Here is a 23057-nt window from a genome sequence, read left to right as displayed (position 1 = left end):
AGGCTGGCTTTGAACTTGTGATACTCCTGCCTCAGCCTCCCAGGCTGCTGGGATTATGGGAGTGTACCATTATGCCCACCACATATGATTTTGACAAGGGTACTAAGATCATTCAATGGGGCAAGGAAAGTCTGTTTAACAAATAGTGCTGCAAGAACTGAATATTCACATACAAAAGAACGAAGCCCAGACCCTTATCAAACACCATACACAAAAAGTAATTCAAGGGCTGGGGATATAGTTCAGTTGGTACAGTGCTTGCCTCGCAAGCACAATGCCCTGGGTTCAATCCCCAGCACCGCAAAAAAAAAAAAAAAAAAAAAAGAAAAAAGAAAATTAATTCAAAATGGATCAAAGACCTAAATTTAAAACCTAAAACTATAAAATTCTTAGAGGAAATTCATAGGGCAAAAGCTTCACAATATTGGATTTGGCAGTGATTTCTTGGTTAGAACATCAAAAGTACAGCAACTAAAGAAACATGTAGACAAACTGGACTTCACAAAAAGTTTTAAAATTCTTTGTATTAAAGGACACTATCAATAGGATGAAAGGCAACCAGAAATATTAGCAAAATATATATCTATATTTATATCTATATACATATAATTCTCTAGAATATATAGAAAACTCTTAAAACTTAAAAATAAACAAAAGTTCAATTAAAAATAGGTATGATTTAAGTAGACTTTTTTTTCCAGTGGAGATATACAAATGGACAATAACAGGAAAAGGTACTATCACTAGTCATTTAGGGAAATGCAAATCAAAACCACTATGAGGGGCTGGGGATGTAGCTCAGTGGCAGAGCGCTTGCTTAGCACCGCATAAAATAAACATATAAAATAAAGGCATGCCGTCTATCTACAACTACAAAATTTAAAAAAACACTATGAGATACCACATAATGTCCATCAAGATTGCTATTGTTGAGAAACCCAGAAAGTAATCGAGTGCTGGGGAGAATGTGGAGAAACTGGAACCCTTATGCACTGCTGGTGGGAATGTAAAATGGAAATGGAAAACACTTTGGTTGTTCCTCAAGAAGTGATACAGATCCTGTGTACATATATGAGTATACCACAGTCAATCTCACCACTGTGAACATCCACAAGAAATTAATTTAAAAAAATAACTATGGGTAAATGGTAGAAAGAATAACAGAAGGAAGGGAACAGAGAGTGGGGGAGAGGGAAGGGGAAGGAGAGCTATTGGGATCTAAATTAGAATGAGATAGGTTCCATGCTTGCATAATTATGTTAAAATGAATTCGACTGTCATGTATAACTAAAAAGAACCAATAAAAATATGTAAATACAATAAAGGGGGAAAAAAGCGATACAGAATTACTATACCATCCAGTAATTCCACTCTTTTAGGTAAGTATTTAAAAGAATTGAAATCAGGGACCCAAAACAGAACTTTGTACAGCAATGTTCACAGCAGCATTATTCACAATTGCCAAAAGGTGGAAACAATACCAAGTGTCCATGGAGAGATGAGTGAATAAACAAAATGTATATAGGCGCAACACCTTTTAAAAGGAATAAAATTCCAACGCATGCTACAACATGAGTGCACCTTGAAAACATTATACTAAGTGAAATATGACAGCCACAAATATCTTGAGCCCACATAATGTGAGGTACCTAGAATAGTCAAATTCATGTAAAATGTGGATGCAAGGGGTTGGGGTGGGCTGGATGAGGAGCTAGTGTTTAAGAGATACAGTTTCTGGGGTAATGAAAAAGGGCTGGGAATAGTAGTGATGATACAATAATATGGATGTATGTATGCCACTGAATAGAATACCTAACAATGGTTAAGATGGTAAATTTTGTTATGTATATTTTACCACAACACACACACACACACATACACGTGGTGGGGAGAATGGCCTAAAACAACAAAAAAGCAACAAGGACTCTTTTTTTGGTCTTGTTGGATTAGTGTTTTGCACAAGCCTGCTGCCCACTCTGCTGTAGGCCCTGAGTTGGCCTGAGCTGCCTGGAGCTTGAGGTAAGCTGAATTCACAGGAACTGCCCTTCTCCCTCGAGGGAGGAAGTTTAAATTATCAGGTCAATTAGGAAAGATACAACCGAAAAATCCAAGTTTCATTCACACTTCAAGGAGGCGTTTCCTGGCTGGGTGCCACTTTTATTATTTTTGGCCCAGACGACTGAAAGCCCCACAGACCCAGAGAAGGCACAATGTGATCTTTGATTCGCGTTTCAAGGATCAAAGCAAGTGAGTTTGGGTGTAAATGCAGATAACATTTCAGAGATCTTTCATGAAAGGAGTCACTAGACCAGGGCCAAAAGGGAGCTGATATATTGTGTGTGCCTTTAGAAGCTTTGTTTTTCAGCAAATTCTGCTGCCCCTAACCCTAGAACCACCCCCCAACCTCTGCCCGCCTACATCCAGGTCCTTGGCCCATGATCATTAGGTACTGGGCTGGGGTGCTGGTATCCTCTCCCATCCGTTCTCTAGGTAGCGCGAAGTTGCAGGGAAGTAGTGTTGGACAGCCTGTGCACAGGCAAAGGAAGAGTACAGGATTTCATCCCCTCCTGGCTCTCGAAGGGTCTGGGTTCTGACGGGGCTCACCAATGCTGGGCGGTACACTTGGACTGGTTATGGCCCTGTGGCAAGGCCCTGGCAGTATGCCCTCTTTTCTGGGTCCAGCCTCAGCTGGAGCAGGGCAGCACACACACACCCACAACAAGACCATACGCATTCAGGTGGCCAGTCCTTGCAGCCAGCCCTCCCTCCCTCTCGCACCTAGGCTGGAAGTATGTAGATCCATGTCCCAACTAGGTTTCGAGCACGGGCACTGGGTGGTGAGTAATACTTTTGTGGGCCTGCCATTCTCGGGAAGCTCTTAAGTATAGGCCCAGCAGCCCCTCTATACCCAAACCTCCCCCCGCCAGGAGCATCCTGGCTATCCAGCAGTCCTGCTCACATCAGTGTCCAACAGATTCAGTACCGCGGACTGAGAAGGCATTGGTCCGCCTCTAGATCTTAGTTGCAGGAGGGTCCAAGGGAATTACAGCCAGGGGCGACTACAGCTCACCCGACCTGCGCCTGCGCAGGCGGCCCTGCTTGCTCTCGTGGCACTTGGCGCGGCGTGGTAAAGGGCGCGCGCTCCCATCACGCCCCGCGCTTCGCTGCCGCGCTGGCAAGACCCAGAAGCGCCTGCGCAGCAGAGGCCCCAAGGCGCAAGGCGCAGACGCGGAGGGGAGAGGGCGCGCGCGCGGCAGGGCAGGGAGGCTATCTTGGGCTGTCACGGGACCCTGAGCGGGGACGTAGGGGGCGGCCGCGCGCACGCTGGGGGCGTGGCTGCACGACGCGGTTTTCTCTTGGGTTTCTCGCTCGTACTAGCGGGCGTCCAGGACTTTGTCTGAAGGGTCAGTGTTGCTGCGCGAGCCCGGGAGGCCGGCGGGGCAATACTGTGTTCACGCCCAGCTTAGTCCTCTTTGTTCTTTCTCAACTCCTGGTCCACGGAGGGGCGCTCGGCGTCCGCGGCCAGGGTTCTGGTGTGCTTCGGGCCCTCCGGGCTCAGTTTCTCGGTCCGCGCCGGGGGCTGGGGAGCACTCGGAGATTTGGGGACAGTTCCCGCCGTCTCGGGACGTCGCTCCCGCCTCCGCCTTGCCTAGCTCAGGCTCCTCTTGTTCTCTGCTTTCTAGGAGCCGCGTGGATTTTCGCTCTCCAAGAGAGGCCCGTCCCTGCGGTCTTCAGTTTCGAATCCCTGGACCCTCTCTGCGGGTGCCTCGCGTATTTGCAGGTACTTGGGATTAATTACTGTGGGGCTTTGAGCTCATATTTCTTGCATGGCGGGTGCTTGGGGGCGGGCGGGCGAGCGGTGCAGTCGTTTGCCTTCGACTTGCTTTGAGGCTTTGGGCATTTTCTTTCCCTGGGTTTCTAAGGAGTGAAGAAGGCTTCAGCATTCTAGGTACTACCTTTGGCATTGCGGAGGTAAATACACACGCGCCACGATTCCTGCTTTTTTAATAGAGCGCTGTCCAGTTCAGGAGAAGGACTGAAATTCCCCAGTGCCTTGCAGGGAGGGGAGAGAAGCAAGAGGGACCAACATACCGATAGGTGAGGTGGGCATGGGAGGGCCAAGGTTTACAAAATGATGAGAGTCTGGTCCAATGTTAGGAAGGCTTAAAGCAAAGCAGGGCTGTCTGACTGGTACAGGGTATCCCTCTCCCTGAGGCTGCAAGGGGCATACAGGTATGCAGGTGAGTGAGCAGGGTGACAGCTAAATTTCCTAGTGTGGGTGGGAGTTGAAGACAGGGAAGAAGGATTGACAGAGGTCTGGGTAGTACTAAGATCATCCCATGGCATGGAATATGATTTTGAAGTGGGTGGTCTCCTGACACCTATTCTTAGGCAGGTGGCAGGCACTAGGGCCTGAATTATAGATACTGCGGTTTTAGAACTCAGTTAAAAACTGGACTGAACTCGTGAATGAACTCCTCTCATAGGCTGTCTTGTGGGGTACTGCTGCTGCAGGGCCTAGTGTATCTTTTCTTGTAGTAGGTTGGGAAGCCAGGGTCAGTGGCTGGGCTTTCAGGGTGAAATGGGGGATGTTTCTGAGGCATTCCAGAGAGCTTGGGTGGCAGAGTTTGGTGCTGGTAGTCCTGTAAACTTTGAGTGTTGCAGACCACCTGGGAGGTACTGGGTAGAAAGACCAACATAATCGTACCTCCACAGAGGAACCTGAGATATGTTTACTATATGTGGAACTGGACATAAAGATGGGTGTAGGCCATGGTGCTCCTAGGTGTGAACTAGTAGAAGATTGGGATATGTATGCAGGGATGAAGCAGAGAGACTTTCATGGAGGTCATGAGTGCGTCTCTATTTCTAGAGAGCCTGGGGGGGAACTGGGACAGAGTGAGAGCCCCAGAGGATTCCCTGTCCTGGAAGAGAACAGTAGTTGCCTATGGTTTGGCCTCCTTGGTGACCTCTGCTTGGAAGGAGGCCAGTTCAGCCTTGTGAGAGGGTCTCTCCAGGCCCTCGGCATGGGTGATTGGAATGGTGGGAGCCGACGCAGTAAAAGGGATTCCATGGTTTCATAGGTGCTGACTGTAGACTGGGATAGCAAATGTAGGGAGATGTGTTTGGGGTAGGGGTAGCATTGCCTGTAGGTGATACTCAGTAAAAAGCATGAGAGAGGACAGTGCTGGAGGGAGCAAGTAATAGCTGGGGACCCTGCTTCTTTTGGGTGTGCCTGGTGCTGGGATGTGCAAGAACCTTAAGACATACTGTGTGTACTTAGTTTATAGTGTTTGGGGGAGCCGGGAGCTTACTCAGCAGACTGAAGCGTAGTCTATAAGCTGTATGATACTGTGGTTAGGCCTGTGGCCTCTACAACCCTATTCCACTGCTTTCTCTGTTACTTACTAGTTGGTGTGTAGCTGCAGAACAAGTCCCTTCACCATTCTTCCTTAGTTACCATAGTAGTACCAGCCTCATGCTGATGGCAGGGGAGGAGGGGTCAATGTTCGACTCAAATGGAGGACTCTTGTAAAGGTTTTTACTCTCATTGTCCTGAAATTCCCCAGTAGTTCTGATCTGACCCCTTTTATTCTCCTGAGATCAACAGCATCTGTCATTATCCCTTTGCCTTGAAAGTCACAGGTGACATTTTCCTATCTTCTTGGACATCCCAGGCCAACCCCCTAGGCCCTTCCTTCTACTCAGAGCTCTTAGTTGGGTGCCAGGGGTTTGCTTGCTTGTTGCCTTCTCCTGCCAGCCTGTGATGGTTGGGCCTAGTTCCTGCTCTTCCTCACCTTGTTTTTGGACAGATTGCCTTGGATGATGGTCTGCGTCTGACAGTCCCCTCGGCTCACCTCTGCTCTCCTGAGGTCGCAGTTGTCAGCTCCTCTGGTCCTCAGCACTTGCCTGGAACTGCTGGGTCTGCCACATCCTGTCCAGCCGATCCCTATCCTGTTGTGCTGCCTGGGTCCACACCCTCCTTGTGCCAGCTCTTCCTCCTTTCTCCCCTCTGCTTCCAGCATGCCTCGGGGTCGTCGCCGTCGGCAGGGCCCTCGCATTCCCATCCGGGCAGCTGCCAATTATGCCAACGCACACCCTTGGCAGCAGATGGACCAGGCCTCTCCTGGGGTGGCATATACTCCCCTTGTGGATCCCTGGATTGAGCGGCCCTGCTGTGGGGACCCCGTGTGTGTACGCACAACCATGGAGCAGAAGAGCACAACTAGTGATTCTGTTGGTGGTAAGCCCACAGAAAGGGGCGTCCCGGCTGCACGCATGCCCGGCCCTTGGCCCCTCAGGATGGACTTCCACTGGGTGCCCGGCTCGGACCCAGGCACCTTTGACGGCTCTCCATGGCTGCTGGACCGCTTTTTGGCCCAGCTAGGCGATTACATGTCCTTCCGCTTTGAGCATTACCAAGACAACCTAAGCCGTGTCTGTGAGATTCTTGGACGCCTGACTGGACGAGCCAGGGCATGGGCAGCCCCCTACCTTGATGGGGACCTTCCCTTGCCTGATGATTATGAGCTGTTCTGCCAGGATCTTGAGGAAGTTATTCAAGACCCAAACAATTTTGCTGAGTACCATGCTGCAGTGCCCTGTCCCTTGCCCCCAGCCTCAAGCCAGCCACCAGTGGCCCCGCAGCTGCCTGTGGTGAGAGAGTATTTAGCTAGGTTCTCAGAGGCCCTGGCACTCAACATGGGCACTCCCCCTAGGCCTGTCTCAGCTGCTCTGGCCACCCCTGCTGTGTCTAGGCCCCTTTCTACATCCAGAAATGTTCTGGTGAAGGAGAGCACCCTTGGGCCCCAGGAGGTCCCTTCACTGTCCAGTTCTGCTTGTAGCCCTGATCCTGGTCCTGTTGGGCTAGCTGCCTTCCAGCCAGAGGAGGCAAACCCCACACCTGTCCATACACTTTCAAAATCTAATGCCCCTGCCCAGACAACAGACATAGCTTACCCAGAGGGTTCAGAAACCCAGAAAATAGAGGAGGAAGTTTCTGAGACTGAGGAAGTCCAGGATGTATCCTTAGATGCACCACAGGGGGTGGTGGAGACCTCAGAAGAGACACCATTTTCTCCTGTTTGCCAGCATGCATCTATGGGCTCAGAACATAGCCCCAGCAGGAGCAATAGTGCACTTTGTGATCAAGTGGCTGGTGTTGCTAAGGAGCTCCACAATCCCCAGTCAGGACAGAGTGGTGTCCCCAGATGACTCCAGACAACTTCATAGCAAGGTTAGTAGATGTACCCATTTTGGACTTCTCCCTGTTGGAGCACAAGCAGTACCCCCGATCCCAAGCAGAACAAGGGCCTTTGTCCTGTGTTCTCATTCTTTGCTCCTGCTGGGTTTCCAGCTGTGTTCTCACCCTTTGTCTGGGAGTACTGTCTTACTGGGCCCATTCCCACTAGTTGGATAGTTCTGTAGATTAGCCCCCTCAGATATTTACACCACCCATGTTACCTGTTAACTCCCACAAAACACCACCCTTGGCATTTTTCAACAGTAGCTGGGACTGGACTGGGTCTGTCATGTCTGTCCTATTTGGACATGGTCCCTACATTGTGTCTGTGCTTCTGTCCCCTACCCCCAACATTCCTGTTCTCTGTGGCATATTGAGCTCCCGGTTGGAATCTAAGAAAGGCTGTGTGGAGGAAATGGCCACTTTTTAAAAATACTGTGCATACTTACATGGAATATAGTGTGATAATTTGATAAACACGTGTACATGTGTAATGATCAGGACAATTGGCATTTCCATCTCCTTAAGTGTTTATTATTTCTTTGTGTTGTGAACCTTTGAACTCCTTTTCTAGTTCTTTATACAATACATTATTATAAACTAGGCACCCTGCTGTGTCATAGAATACTGGAACAACTTCTTACATAAATGTATTTTGGTACTTGTTATCTAACCTCCATCCGTCTCTCCTGCCTCCATCCTTCCCAGCCCCTAGTTCTATGAAATCAACTTTTTTAAGCTTCCACATACAACAACATAGGGTATTTGTCTTTATGTGCCTGGCTTTTTTCACTAAATGTTTTCTAGTTCTGTGTTGCTTTATTTTGTTCTTTTTATGGTTGAATAATATTCCATTATGTAAAAATGCCACATTTACTTTATCCATTCTTCCATCAGTGGGCACTGTTGATTTCATACGTTGGCCTCTGTATATAATGGGGAAGCAGCAATCAATGTCCTGAATCCTGAATGAGTAAGATGGCATCTTGGCTTCCTTGTGGATTTACCAGCAGCCCAAGCCAGCTGAAAGTGGGATCCAGGCCCCATTGCCAGGTTGAACTCTAGGCATTCTTCCCTCCGTATACTAATATCATGGCCACACCAGTTTTCTTAAGAATTTGGCACAGATCTCAATGTTTATGTGCTACTCCTTGCCCCCCACCCCTCTTTTTAATTTTTTTGATATGGTGGATTGCTGTATTGCCCAGACTGTCTTCAAACTCCTGAACTTAAGCAGTCTTCTCAGCCCCCCAAGAGGCTACTATAGGCACATGCCACTACACCTGGCTGTCTCCCCTTTTTTCTTTTCTTTTTTAAAATTAACATATTATAAATATACATAATAGTGGGATTTATTGTTATATATTCATGTATGCATACAGTATAACTATGATTTGGTCAGTTTCATTCCTTAGTACCTGCCCTTCCCTATCCTTCCCCTGGTCTTTCTCTGCTCTCTTCTGTTTACATGAGATTCCCACCTGACCACCACCACCACCTTTGCTTTTTTCTAATTTGCACATGAGAGAAAATACACAACCCTTGACTTTCTGAGTTCGGAATATTGCACTTAATATTCTCAAGTTCTATCCATTTTCCTGTAAATAACAATTTCATTCTTTATTGCCCCCTCTCCCTTTTCTAAAGCAGTATATGCCCTCCCCCATGTACTCTTGCCTATTGTTGATGCAGCGTTTAAAACCCCATTGATGTAAATAACTTGTATCTCCCAGCAGACTGTGAGCCTCTAGGGCAGGGACCTCAGTCTTAGCTTTGTGTCCCTCATATATAATTGGTGCTCATTAAAGATATGTTGGATCCACTGCTAAATGTGTGATGTGGTGGTTGCTGCTTAATAGAATTCCTTGTTTTGTCAACAGAGGCCCAGCTTTAAGCATCCCAGGTCAGTGTCACAGGTGTGGTTCCCACTGGGTACTTTGAGGATTGAGGGATCTGGTGGGAGGAGTTGGGGCCTAATGGGAGGGGATGGGAGGCTTGGCAGGTGAAGGATGGCCTTGAGAACTGACTTCTGAGAGCTGTGGGTAAAGTGAGTAGCAGGCATCAGATTAGAGCTTGGAGGCCCTTGGCCAGGGATTGGAATGAAGAAAGACCTGTTCTGCACGGAGTGGGTTTTCTAGTGACAGCTGAGTGTGGAAGCGCCTTTAAACCAAGTTTACCTGAGGATGGGGGCTCAAGTCATCCCAGTGTACAGTGTGTGCCTACTCAGGTGCTTACACAAGAGTCTCAAACTCAGTTTTACCTTTGTGAAAAAACAACAACAAAAAAAGATGCCTTCCTGGAAAGTAAGATGAAAAAAGTGGACACTAAAATTGAGATCAGCCAGTTATTTTAGGAAAAAACAGTAACAAGCAAACATCTGGTAAGATATTTTCAGAAAAGTAGAAATTGGCATTATTTTATTTGGTTACTTATTTTAAAAGGCTCCGGGTTCAGATGGTTTTATGTGTGTTATTTCAGCTGGAAATCTTGGAAGTAGGTGAGAAGCTATTTTTAGGAAGCAGATATAAACCTGATAACAAAACAAGCAACCTGACAGAAGAATCTGATGTGCCTTCTTGATTGACATTTAGAAATCTCGATATCCTGATATCCTTGAGGGCAGCTCCTCAAGGCTTGGTTATAGTCCACCATACCTCTATCTAGGCAGGGAAGACAAATACTTAGGAGAGTTCATATGAGCTGTTTTTAATTTGGAAAATGTGTCCTATTCATTGTGATTGGGCTGTCTAAAAAAGAAAAGGAGTGTGGGCATTGCAGCAGCAGTCCCAAGGTTGTCCATTTCTGAGTGCCTATGTAGATGGTGTGGAGGAAAGAATGGGGGACTATAACTTGCCCTTGTTGCAAGATGCCTTAGTTACCAGAAGCAGCTGCACCTGCCAGTGAGAGGCAATTACTGAGTGGCTCTCCAACTCCTTGGGAAGGAAGGCAACCAAAGGTCTTGAGAGAAGGCTATGCATGCATGGCCCATGTAAGGAGACCTTGGGTCATTTGCTCCCGCTGGCACCTGTATACAGGGCAAATGATGTTAGACATGCTCAGGGATGGATGTAGGTACTGATCCTGCCTTCCATGTGTCTGTTCCTCACCTTTCTTAGAAATACCCAGAGGTTTTATTCCCTAAAGATAAAATGTGGAAGGTGCTAGCATAGGGGTTTTTTTAAAAGTATCTGTCTCCAAGGAAAATCTTAAAACAGGAAGTACTGAGGATGAAAGGTCATGTAAGATGTTGAGAGTATTTTATAAAACTATATAATTCAAAGTTGGGTATCTGTATGGAGAGATGAACAGACAATAGTGAACTCTGAAATAGAACCACATAAATAGGAAAATTTAGTATATTCTTCAGTTATTTCAAATTGATGTGGGGTAAAATGAGTTGTTTAGTAAAATCAGTTGGAACTACTGGTTCACCATCTGGAAAATAGTAAAACTGAATATTTAGTACCTCTTGGGGCCAATGTATATTCCAGATGTACTAAATATATCAATATAGCAACATTTTAAAAAAGTAATAAAAGTATTGCAGAAAATTATGGGTGGTTTTTTTTTTTTCTTTCTTATGATTCCAGGATTTTAAGTTTTAGGTAGGCAGAATTGCTAAAGGTGAAGGTTTGGAGAAGCAGACTTTGTCTTGCTGTTGGTGGGTATATAAAACCCTTCAGTTCTACCCAAACAGTTCTGGGTACACATGTACTCTGATCATACCTGCCCATAGGCACGGAGGCTCATACCACAGGTAGTTGTGGCATGGTGCCGCCATAGTGTGTGGGTTCCAAGGGTGGACTTGTGCTTGGTTACATCTGGCCTCCTCACCTGACTATTAAAATATTTTGTCCTTGGGCATTCAGGAGGGTCTAATGAAGATGATGTTCTTGCAGTGCCTTGCCTAGGGCCTGAGCTGTTATGACTGCCTCATGGATGTCATTGCATTATTATCAGCAAAACTGGGATAGCCCACAGATCCAACAATATGGGGTAAAGCAGATAAAACTGTTTACCCTGGCAGTGTCTTTTGGCATGAGTCAGATTGTGCTGCAGTGACAAAAGCCTCCAATGTCCTAGCAACTGGAGTGGCTACCACTGATTTCTTGTGCATGCCACATATCCAGTAGGGATGGTCTGGGATATACTCTGCCTTCTGGGTTCCCTTGGTAACCCATGTCAGGATCTCCATCTGGACATAATTCTTTTCATAATCACAGATGCAAGGGAAAGACCACAGTGAGCCACAAAGGATATGAATCATCCCATTTAGACCACTATGGCCAAAGGAAGCCACGGGTCCTTTTGTGAACTGGGTCACTCAGTACTGAGATGGGTGAGCCACTGAACAGTGTTGCCATGGAGGGAAGAAAGGCGGGAAAAAGGCATGGGCCTATGGGAAGATGGCTGAGTTAATATGCGTAGGCCATGACAAAATACCACAAGCTGGGTGACTTAGACACAAAATTATTTCCTCACAGTTCTGGAAACAAGAAACCCAAGTCAAGGTGTTGGCAGGGTTGTTTTCTCCTGAGGCCTGAGACTTGTAGGTGGCTGTCTTCTTCCTGTGTCTTCACACAGTCCTTCTTTATATGCCTTTCCTAATCTCTTATAGGACCCCAGGCATATTGAATCAGGGCCTACCCTAGTGACATTATTTTACTTTAATCACCTCTTTAAAGACCTCTTCTCCAAATATAGTCATGTTTTGATGAATTGAGGGTTAAGATTCTAACATAAGAATTTAGGGGAGCAAAATTCAGCTAATAACAATGTTCAATATGTGTTTCTTTGGTTTTGTTTTTCATTTTCACAGTTTTGGACTGCTATTATGAGAGCCCTTTGTGGCTATATACAGGGTTCATCCAGGGCCTGATGCCTTTGCCTAGGCATAGGATTGCTGAGTCTCTTCTGCCCGTGAATTTACTTAAATTTAAGGAATTTTCTCCTTCATGGGGCTCAAAGACATTATCTAAGGTGTTGTCTTTTACAATAAACCTGGAGTCTGCTTATCAGTGTAACTGGTGGAGGGAGAGTCTGTTGACATCATTGAGGGCCTGTGATGGGCAGAGTGTCTCTGCCAACTTCAATGGATGGGTAATATGAGCAAGAAATAAATTTTTGATGTGTTAAGCTGCTAAGTTGGGGGCTTGTGTTTTCCAGAGCATAACCTGTTATATCTTGAGTGGTAGAGGATCTCATTTCTCCTTTTTCCATAAGGCATGGAACTGCCCAGGCCATCAGCCACTCAGTGCCATCCTAGCCTCACAAATCAATAGAACTCTGGTCTGGTCTATCCCATATTAGTTATTTTGACTTTATAAGTAGTGCTGATTTTCTGGTAGAGAAATGTCCACCACTGCCCTTGTTCTCCAGATTGTTTTGGCTAATTTTAAAAACATTTGATCACAAACACAATAGGGTACTATGGGTGCTAGTGAGCCCCTCGCCCAGCTCCAGTAATGCCTTGCAGGTCCCTGGAAGTGCTATGCCTATGGGCAGCCTAGCCAAGCTCAGAAAGGATAGAGGGAGCCCTGAGCTCCCATAGTTTTTTTTTTTTTCTGGGCCATAGTGTCCTCTGTAGAGGGACCACACATCACTAGGAGACACTGGGTGGCCAGTAGTGGAAGAGCCCTGACCTGCAGGGTTTCCTCAGCAGCTGAATTCTTCCCTCTTGGTCTCAGGGGTCCCACAGTACGGGACTGGGTTCAGTGGTGGGAGTGAGTATATACTTGCCAGATTGTTATGTCCTTCCAGTGACTGGGCCACTAGATGGGTGGAAAGGGATGTCTGAACCCACCACCCCCATTCTGTTTCTGTTTCTCTGTGTCTTTATGCTGCCCAGTCTTGGGCTTTTGGAGTAGCCCTATCCCTGTGAGGGCAGGTGGACAGTGGAAGCATGACTGGGTGCTTGAGAGCCCACCACATCATGGGGTCCCAGTGGGGACACTTTGCCAGAGTATCTTGCATCATCCTGGAGGCTGGGTGATGGTTTGTGTGAACCACAGAGGTGGGTCCTTTGTTGCATGCTGTGCATGTAGGGATCCCTCAGTGAGGGAAGTGCCTGCTTACAGTGCTCAGGGAGGCTGAGTTTCACCCTCATTTTTTTTTAATATGGGTGTGGTAGACATATTGCCGTGGAATGTGTGAGCATGTGCACAACCAGAAGTGCACCAGGTATGGGTACTCTGGAGTCCATAAGGCACACAGCTGGCCACACTGTCCCCAGGAGTGTGATGAACTCCTGCCACCTTAGATGGCTTCTACCATGGGAGATACCAGATATGCAAGTATTTGTCAGAATGTGTCACCTCCATTGTGGTTAGGGGTCCCTCTTATAAGTTAGACTATGTTCCCTTGAGCTGCCCAGGCATATCTCCAAGGGGATTGGCCCCCAACCCTACCCTACATGAGTGTTTCTCTCTGATGGGACAGGCAGTGGCCTCTGGTGGACTGGGCATCCTCACCATGGTGAGCTGCAGCTGGTTTTAGCACATGGAAATGGTCATGCTTTCTGTAGAGCACTAATTTTTTTCCCCCATGTTTTCTAGACACAGTAAAGCTGGTGACCCATTGCTGGCTGGGTTCCTACCTCTGCCCATAAGTGCCTGGAGGCAGACTGCTAAAAATCCCCCCTCAGTCAGGCTTCCTTCCTACTGTCTCACAGGCTTCTCAAACCTGCTCCTGGTTGATGGATGTCCTCAGCCTCAGCTTGAGTCCCCTATTCATGGAGAGATACCCCCCTACCTGCTCCTGCAACCCAGCAGCCCCTCACCCTGCATTTCTTCTGACCCCAGTCTGTGACTTGTGCCCTCAAAACTACAGGCTGCCTTTGCAACTGAAGCTGACCAGCCCATAACCTCTCACATGCTCCAGCCAAGAGGATTCCAGACCTCACCAAGGAAGAAAACCAACCCATACCTAGGTCTCCATGAGGTCACTCCAATTACCTCAGCTGGCCAGCATGATGGTAGCCACAAGATCTCAGTGCTGGTTGAATACCCAACAGGGACTTGGTGGTGTCACCACTGGGGAGAAGAGCAGGCCTTGGGCTGGCAGGGGGACTACTATCAATTCTATTTGACATTAGCCCACTTGGGCCATGTCTTCAGCAGAGGAGACCATTCAGGAACACAGGGCTGTAACTTGCCCCCCTCCCCTAATCAGTGGGGCCTGTCTGGAAGGGGCATGTACAGACCCAGTCAGGTGTTCAAGCATTGTATCAGGTGCTGACCTGCTTAGAGTGGCAGCATCTTCTCAGGTAGCCAGAGTGGTGGTTTGTGGTAGCTAAAGGCTTCTGTGGTGGAGCAAACAGACCATTTTCCCTGGGTGAAAGGAGAGGCTCAGGCCCAGGCCCTGCAGGAAGGATGACTACTTCCTCCAGCAGGTCCTTCAGGACTACAGTTGGCTCCAGCATGGAAATCATGTCTATGACTAGAACCCAAGTTATTTGCTGGTTTTGTTTTTGGGACTGAGAATTGAACCCAGGTGAGCTTTACCACTAAGCTACATCCCCAGTCTTTTTTTATTTTTTATTTTGAGACAGGGTCTCACTAAGTTGCTGAGATTGGCTTCAAACTTGAAATCCCTCTGCCTGAGCCTCCCAAGTCACTGGGATTATAGACATGTGCCACTATGCCAGTCCAAGTTCTGTTGTTTTGGATATACCAGCTCTCAGGAGATGCCCTGTCTACTGTGGTGCCCAGGATAACTGCCTGGCCTCAGAATAGGGTTCCCTGAAGCTGAGGCTTGGCCTTCTTTCTAGGTGTTTTTCCTGAACACACTTACTGAGCTGGTGCAGGGCCTCACTGGGCCTCAGGCCAAGCTGTCAGTCAAGGCTGCAGTCTGCTTGCCTCTTCTGGAAATGGATGTGCTAGATGCAGGCCTGGGGGGCCACATTGTCCTCCAGGAGAAGGAGCTATTGAGGGCCTTATCAACTCCCACCCCCCTCCATAAGCACAAAGATTGACATCAGTCAGCCCTGGCAGGTGGGAGTGACTGTGATTGGGTGTGTCCTCACTGCCCTGCAGTGGAAGGTGCCTAGCTCCCACCTTTGGCACTGGTATTGGGCTGCAAAGCATTCACCCTCCCTGCTTCCCTGCATCCCCGGAATTCCTCCCCAGGATCCACATCTTTGAAGCTGCTACCTCCCTGCCCGCTTGGGCGCTTCCCAAGGTGGATACTGACAGAGGATTCAATGAATCGAAGGTCGCCAGTCAGGGCGTTGACAGATGCCCGACCATGATACTATTTCTGATTTAATAACCGAATGGGAGGCCGGCCCTTTGTAATAATTAGGGCTAATTACTGAGGAGGTGTTGACAGACGGGCTGAGAGGAAACAAACTACCTTTATCCCGTGGCTTAGAGTCAGATTACCAGCCCAGTGCTATCTGCCCCTCAGAAAGTAGACGCTTCAATCACTCAGCGAGGCTTCAAAGGGGAAAGGGCCCTGACAATGCATAGGATTTGGAAAGGAGCTATGAAGTGCGCCTTTGACTCTGAATTGCCAAACAGAGCCCCATTCCAGAAATGGTTTCTTTGTGTAGTCTGAGTTACTATGGCCAGACCTGCTTCCCGCGCTTAAGACCCAGGAGGGAGAACTGTGTGGGCATGGGCAGGACTGTGGCTGTGGCTGATGCTGTGGTGGGACTGCTTACTTAGATCCTTCCCAGGCTGGTCCTTAGCTGGGTGATACCAGTAGAGAACTGGGTGTCCCTCATGGCTGGCTCTGGCAGCCCATGTGCCCAAGCAGGGTGTACTGTGTATTTTTCTCGACCTGGGAGCATATTTAGTTCTTGTGGCCATAGGTGGCAGGTAATGGCATAGTGATCTTGTCATCCCAATAGGCTTGTACCTTCTCTTGTTTTCATCTGGAATACAGTCTTTCTATAACCCACATAGGCAAGTCTGGCCTGGAGTGGCAGGACCACTCCTCAGGGGCCTCACTATCTCTCGGTTTCTTCCCACTCATCTTGGGCTCAGAGCTAAGGCCATGGAAGTGATACTGACCTTGGGATCCCTCGTGGGCAGACTTTGATAAAGGAGTTGGAGCTGGTTTCTGATGGACTATATGCATGCCCACTGACTCCCCTGGATCTCCACGCATTTCAAAGACGGGGAGGGGTGTTTCTGGGTTTTCTGGTTTGACGCAGCGGCAATGTGCAGTGTGCCAGTGAGCGGGCCTAGACATCCCAGGGCTTTATCTGTGATGCAGTGCCGTGGGGTGAGCTGTGTGGGGCTGGCTGGAAGAGTGAAAATGCTGGCTGAGGCCATAGTGTGGGGCCAGTTCTGAGGGTGTTGTCTGTTCTTATCAGGAAGACAAGGGGAGGACAACAGGAAAGGGAGCACCTTTCCTGTTCCAGGTGTAGCCTGGGAGAGGATCAGGAGGTAGGAGGAAGCCCTGCTTCCTACTTGAATGCCACTTACATGCTTGCCCTGAGCCTTGTTGCCATGTCCTTGCTGGCCTGCAAACCTGATCGGTTTTAAGTCTATCTCAAAGACAGATAAAGTGGAGTAGGCTAAAGGAGACAACATGGGCCTTCTTTCTTTGCCTGGCATGATGCTCTGCTTACAAACTTTTTTTTTTTTTTGCGGTGCTGGGGGTTGAACCCAGGGCCTTGTGCTTGCAAGGCAAGCACTCTACCAACTGAGCTATATCCCCAGCCCTGATGCTCTGCTTACATTAGAAAAAGGTGTCTTTTGGAAGAAACAATGATAAAAGTCATTGCTAATATGCTTCACCAAATGAGGAGGCACTTTTGATAATTTGAATAAATTACATTTGGACAGAAATAAAATGATGAATTATTTTATGTAGGAGAAGCACTTAAAATTGAAAACTTTAATCTGTTTATAGTCACCTTGAGCAGAATTAGGTATTGTCTCTAAAGCCAAAAACCTGAGTTTTCATAATGTTAGTAGTAAATTAAACACCATTAACTATAGCACAAGAAAAATAGCACAAGGATAGCACATATTTTATTTGAAAGATAGCCTCTCAGAAAATGGCCAAGAGAGCAGGGGCCCACTGTTAACTTGTACATAGAAGCCTGTCTGAGCCCTCTTGACCTTGTTAACATCTTACATTGGGTATAACTAAGGAACCAGTATCCATACATTGTTAATGACTTAAACCCAGATTGTATTCAGGTTTCCCAAGTTTTTACCTCATGTCCTTTTTTTCTGTTCCCAGATACTGCCCAGGATCTCATGTTACATTTAGTCTTTTGTCTCCCTTGATTCTTTTTTTTTGTTGTTGTTGATTTGACGGAACAATTATTTATTGTTTTTTTAATTCATTTTTATTGTAAACAAATGGGAAAAAAATAACAGAATGAATCCCTTGATTCTTCTTAACTGTGAGTTTCTTCAACTTTCCTTATCCTCAATGACCTTGACAATTTTGAGACACAAAAGTCTGGTACTTTGTAGAAAGTCCCTCAGTTGGGTTTTGTCATCTACTTTTTCATGATTAGACTGAGCTTATGGGTTTGGGGAAGAAATACCACAAAGATAAAGTGCCATTCTTTTTTTCATATCATATCATTGATTCATATCATCAACATGACTTATCACTGTTGATATTGACCTTGATGACCTGGTGGAGTAGTGTTTACCAGGTTTCTCCACTGTAAAATTACTGTTTTCCCCCCTTTTCTTACTGTACTCTTAGGAAAAAAAGTCACTTCATAGTCCATACTTGAAGGGTAACAGTTGTACACTCCTTCCTTAAGAGAGGAATAGCTACATAAAGTGGAATTCTGCATGGGAAATTTGTTTTCCTTCCTCATTTTAAAATTTATTCAGTTATTTCTTTACCTCGATATGGACTCATGAATATTTTATTATTAGATACACTTACAATGAGTCTTAACACTTATCTTTGCCAGCACCATCTCAATTGGGACACAGAAAACTGCCCCTTCCCTCAAAATCCTCCCTCTTGCGGCCTTTGGCAGTGAGCCCCTTCCCCTTTTCTGACCCTTGGCAGCCATTGATTTGTCCTCATACTCTCTTTTTTGCCTTTCTCAGAATGCCATCTAAATAGAACTGTAGAGTTGTAGACTTTTACTCAACATAATTCTCTGGAGACTCATTCACGTTGTTGTGTATATCAGTAGTTTTTTTGTTATTGCTGAATAGTATTCCACTCATCTAAAGATGATCGTTGGGGTTGTTTTCTATTTGGGGTGATTATGAAAGAAACTAAACATTCATGTACAGTTTTTCATTTGCACATAAGTTTTCATTTTTTCTAAATATCCAGGAGTAGAGTGGTTGGGTAGTAGAACACATATTTATTTTTGTAAGAAACTGCCAAGCTGTTTTTCAGAGTACTCACAGCACTTTGCATTCTCACCAACGATGTATGAAAGTTCCTGTTGCTGCACATTCTTGCCAGCCCTTGGTTTCTTTCTTTTTCTTCCCCTTAATTTTAACCATTCAAATGGGTATGTAGTGGTATTTCATTATGGGTTTGATTTACATTTCCCTAACAGCTAATGTTGAGCATCTTTTTGTAATTGCGATCTTTATCTTCTTAGGTGAAATGACTATTCCAATCTTTTGTATATTTTTAATTGGTTTGTTTAATGCTAATGGCTTTTTTTTTTACCCAAGGTATAATTATATACAATAAACTTCACATATTTAAAATTTTCACCAACTGTGACACCATCCCCACTCCCAAGATAATGAGTGTGTCCATTGTCCCTGAGGTTTCCTTCTGTCCCTTTGTGTGTTTCTCTCTTCCCCTTCCCTCATTTTCCCATCCTCAAGTCTTCACTAATCAGCTTTTCCATCACTCTAGCTCACTTAGCATCTCCTAGAATTTTATATAAATAGAATCACAGTATTCACTCTTTTTTTCTGGCTTCTTTCATCCAGTATGATTATTTCGAGATTTATTCACATTGAAGTGTGTGTTAATACTTCCTACAATTTGGAGAGTTGCCCACAGTTCACAAGGCTGTCATAGGATCTCACATTGTACACTAACTACCATGACCTAAACTGCTATGTCTTACTGCCATCTTGAAACTGGATCTTCTGCTAGAATGCCTGTCACCTAGAGGACTAGGGGCCACAGTGTATCTTCATTCTTGAGACTCTGCTATCATTCTGCTATGCTCATATGAGTAACTGCAGAACCACAACCCCAACTACTGAAAACCCAGGTCTATCAAAAAAGGCAGAGACCCTGGCTTCCAAATCCTCTTGGTACCCCATGTCCCAGGGAACTTTTGAACTTGCAAAGGGAGAGCTGACACACAACCAGGGACCTGATACTTCTTTGTACATCTGTGCATGGCCTGACAGCTATCAAGGTAACAGCCTCATCCTGTACCCTGTGGACCAGCTGCATAGCTGACCAGCTTGCAACAACATGGTACACCTGAACCCAGCCTGACAGCCATCTAGGTGGCAACTCCTCCTCTCCAGTGAGCCTACTACATAGTTAGCTAGCCCATAACTATGCAAACCCAACCTGTTAGCCAACCAAGTAGAGAGCCTGCCACACAACCACTGGCCGGCAGCATCTGTGGACCCCATGTTTGGTTTAACAACCTGCCAGGTAGCAGCCTTATTCCTAGCAAAAGCCCACCACACCACCACAGTTACAATCACCCACAAACAACCAGAGATCACTTGAGAGGATGTAGTTGAAGAAACTGTACAGAAACCACACTACTGTCTCTACTCAGAATCAATTCTAACACATCATACTGAACTGACACTCTCACATGTATCCATAGGAAAAAGCCTCCATACCAGGGTGGGGGCAGTAAACTCTCCATAAAGTTGGAAAAGGCACAGATATCATCATAAGGACACAGGAAACATGAAAAAGGAAGAAAACATGTTACCCCCAAAGGAACACAATAATTCTCCCGTAACAGAACCCAAGGAAAAGGAAATTTATGAAGTACCTGAAAAGGAATTAAAAATAATTATCTTAAGGAAGTTTGGTGAGATACAAGGGAATATGGACAAATGGTTTAATGAAATCAGGAAAGGATTTTATGATTCGAATGAGATATTTAACAAGAAACTATAAAAAGGGATCAAACAGAAGTCTTTCAGCAAAAGAATTCAGTGAATAAAATAAATACAAAATAAATACAACTGAGAGCCACAACAACAGGCTAGTCAAGCAGAAAAAGTAATTTCTGAACTTTAAGACAGATCTTTAGGATTAACAGAAAGACAAAAAGAATGAAAAAGTGAAGAAAGCCTATGGCACTTATGGGATGCCTTTAAGTAAACGTATACTCACATTTTAGGAACTTCAGAAGAACAAGAGTGGAAAAAGTCACAAAAAACATATTTAACATAATATTACCTAAAAACTTCCCAAGTCTTGGGAGAGATTTGGACATTTAGATCCATGAAGCTCAAGGAACCCCAATTAGTCTGAACCCAAAGAGATCCTCTCCAAGGCACATTATAGTCAAACTGTCAAAAATCAAAGATATATTTCTAAAAGCAGCAAGAGAAAAAAATGATAAATCACATATAAGGGAATCCCCATTAGACCAAGAGATTTCTCAGCAGAAACCTTGAAGGCAGGAGAAAATGGTATGATATATTCAGAGTGCTGAAAGAAAAAAAATTACCTGCCAAGAATACGATACCTAGCAAAGCTATTCTTCAGAAATGAAGAAGAAATATGTCTTTCTTAGATAAGCTAAAACAGGGAATTCCTTACCACTAGACTAGCCTTACAAGAAATGCTTAAGGAAGTTTTACAACTAGAAGTATAATGACAATAACTACCAACATGAAAACATACAAAATTATAAAACTCACTAGTAGAGTAGGTAAAAAAGTAGAAGTAAAGCAAACCTTATCACTACAAAAAAACCATCAAATCACAAATATTAATAATAAGGGAAGAAGAAAGGAACAAGAAATATACAAAACAACCAGACAACAATGAACAAAATGACTTGAATATATTGTTATATATCAATAATTACTTTAAAGGTAAATGGGTTAAATTCCCCAAATTAAAAGAAATACTACTTGAATGAATGAAAACATAAGACCCAGCTCTATGCTGCCTACAAAGGACCCACTTCACTAGTAAAGATACACACAGATTAAAAATGAAGGCATGGAAAAAGAAACCAAACAGAAACTAAAAGTGAAACCAGGCACAGTGACTGCATACCTGTAATCCCAGCAACTTGGGAGGCTGAGGCAGGAGGATTGCAAGTTCGAGGTCAGCTTCAGCAATTTAGCAAGCCCTAAGCAACTTAGTGAAACCCTGTCTCAAAATTTAAAAAAATAAATAAGTGCTGGGGATGTACCTTAAAAAAAGGAAAAAAAAAAAAAAAAAAAAAGGCTGAGGATGTAACTCAGTGTTCAATTCCAAGTTCTGCAAAAAGCAAAACAAAACAAAAAACCAAAAGTGAGCAACAATTGCCATACTCAGGTAAAACAGGCTTTAAGTCAAAAGAGCCAGGTGCAGTGGCACATGCCTGTAATCCCATCAGCTTGAGAGGCTGAGGTAGGAGGATGCTGAGTTCAAAGCTAGATATAGCAATTTAGCCAGGCCCTAAGCAATTTAGTGAGACCCTGTCTCAAAATAAGATATAAAAAAGGACTGGGGATGTGGCTCAGTGATTAAGTGCCCCTGGGTTCAATACCTGGCACCAACTGCCCCCCACTGCAAACACATAAAAACCCAAAACCAAAAAAAAAGAAAAAAGGAACAAACTGTAAAAAGAGACAAAGGTCATTATATGATAATAAAAGGATCAATTTAACAAAAGACTATAACAATAAAAAATGTGTATGTACCCAACACCGAGCCACCTAAATATGTAAAGTAAATATTACTAGATCTAAAGGGAAAGGTAGACTCCACTACAATAATAGTTAGGAACTTAAACATCCCACTTTCATCAATGGACAGATTATCTACCCAGAAAATGAACAATGAAACATTGGAGTTAAACTATATTATAGACTAAATGGACCTGACATACTTCATAGATTATTTTGTCTAATAGCTGAAGAATACACATTCTTCTCATTAGCACATTTTCCAGGATATGTCACGTGGTAGGTTACAAAACATATCTCAATACATTTTTAAAAACTGAAATCACATCATTTATCTTCTTTGACCACAATGGAATAAAATTAGAAATCAACAAGAGGAACTGTGGAATTTATACAACTATATGGAAATTAGACTCTAGGCTCCTGAATAACGAATGGGTCAGTGAATTAAAAGTTTTTTTTTAAACTTCTTGAAACAAATTAAATTTGAAACAGCATAACAAAACCTATGGGGGCTGGGGAGATAGCTCAGTCGGTAGAGTGCTTGCCTTGTAAGCACAAGGCCCTGGGTTCGATCCCCAGCACCCAAAAAAAAAAAAAAAAAAACCTATGGAATACAGCAAAAGTAGTACTAAGATGTTAATGGTAATAAATGATTACATCAAAAAAGTAGATTTCAAATAAACAATCTAACAGTGCAACAACTCGAACTAAAAAAGCAAAATCAAACTCAGACCAATGGAACAGAAGACACAGAGACACCCACATAAATACAGTTATCTCATACTAGACAAAGGAACCATAAACATACGTTGGGGAACAGATAGCCTCATCAACAAATGGTGCTGGGAAAACTGGAAATCCATATGTAGTAGAATGAAATTTAACCCCTATCTCTCACACTGCACAAAACTCAAAGTGGATCAAGGACCTAGGCATTAGACCAGAGACCTTGCGCCTACTAGAGGAAAAAGTAGGCCCAACTTTCCATCATCTTAGTTTAGGAACTGACTTCTTCA

At 44.9% G+C, this 23057-nt stretch overlaps 2 protein-coding genes across 9 annotated transcripts in view; both read left to right on the top strand.

The window, feature by feature from the left end:
- Positions 1-3364: 3364 nt before the first annotated feature.
- Positions 3365-9065, top strand: Rtl10 (retrotransposon Gag like 10). 5 transcript variants are annotated; one of them, XM_047560038.1, is made up of 4 exons: positions 3404-3533; positions 3684-3781; positions 4012-4098; positions 5814-9065. In XM_047560038.1, exon 4 carries the CDS (start codon positions 6025-6027, stop codon positions 7213-7215), a length of 1191 nt encoding a protein of 396 aa, XP_047415994.1. In that variant the 5' UTR covers positions 3404-3533; positions 3684-3781; positions 4012-4098; positions 5814-6024; the 3' UTR covers positions 7216-9065. The 5 variants fall into 5 exon arrangements, with proteins under 5 accessions (XP_047415992.1, XP_047415996.1, XP_047415994.1 ...); XM_047560036.1 differs by lacking the exon at positions 4012-4098 and having other exon boundaries at positions 3365-3404; XM_047560040.1 differs by lacking the exon at positions 4012-4098 and having other exon boundaries at positions 3367-3404; positions 6024-9065.
- The window catches only part of Gnb1l (G protein subunit beta 1 like), an 84740-nt gene continuing 65071 nt past the window's right edge, over positions 3389-23057 (top strand). For 3 of the 4 annotated variants that reach the window (XR_007109721.1, XM_047560043.1, XM_047560042.1), the window contains exons 1-2: positions 3389-3404; positions 3684-3781. The gene's annotated coding sequence lies outside the window, so the exon portion shown is untranslated. The other variant, XM_047560044.1, reaches the window with a different exon arrangement.

The sequence above is a fragment of the Sciurus carolinensis genome, chromosome 8 (assembly GCF_902686445.1).
Source record: "Sciurus carolinensis chromosome 8, mSciCar1.2, whole genome shotgun sequence".
Classification (NCBI taxonomy): Eukaryota; Metazoa; Chordata; class Mammalia; order Rodentia; family Sciuridae; genus Sciurus; species Sciurus carolinensis.
The sequence above is the reverse complement of the archived record's forward strand: the minus strand, read 5'-3'. Positions and strand labels throughout refer to the sequence as shown.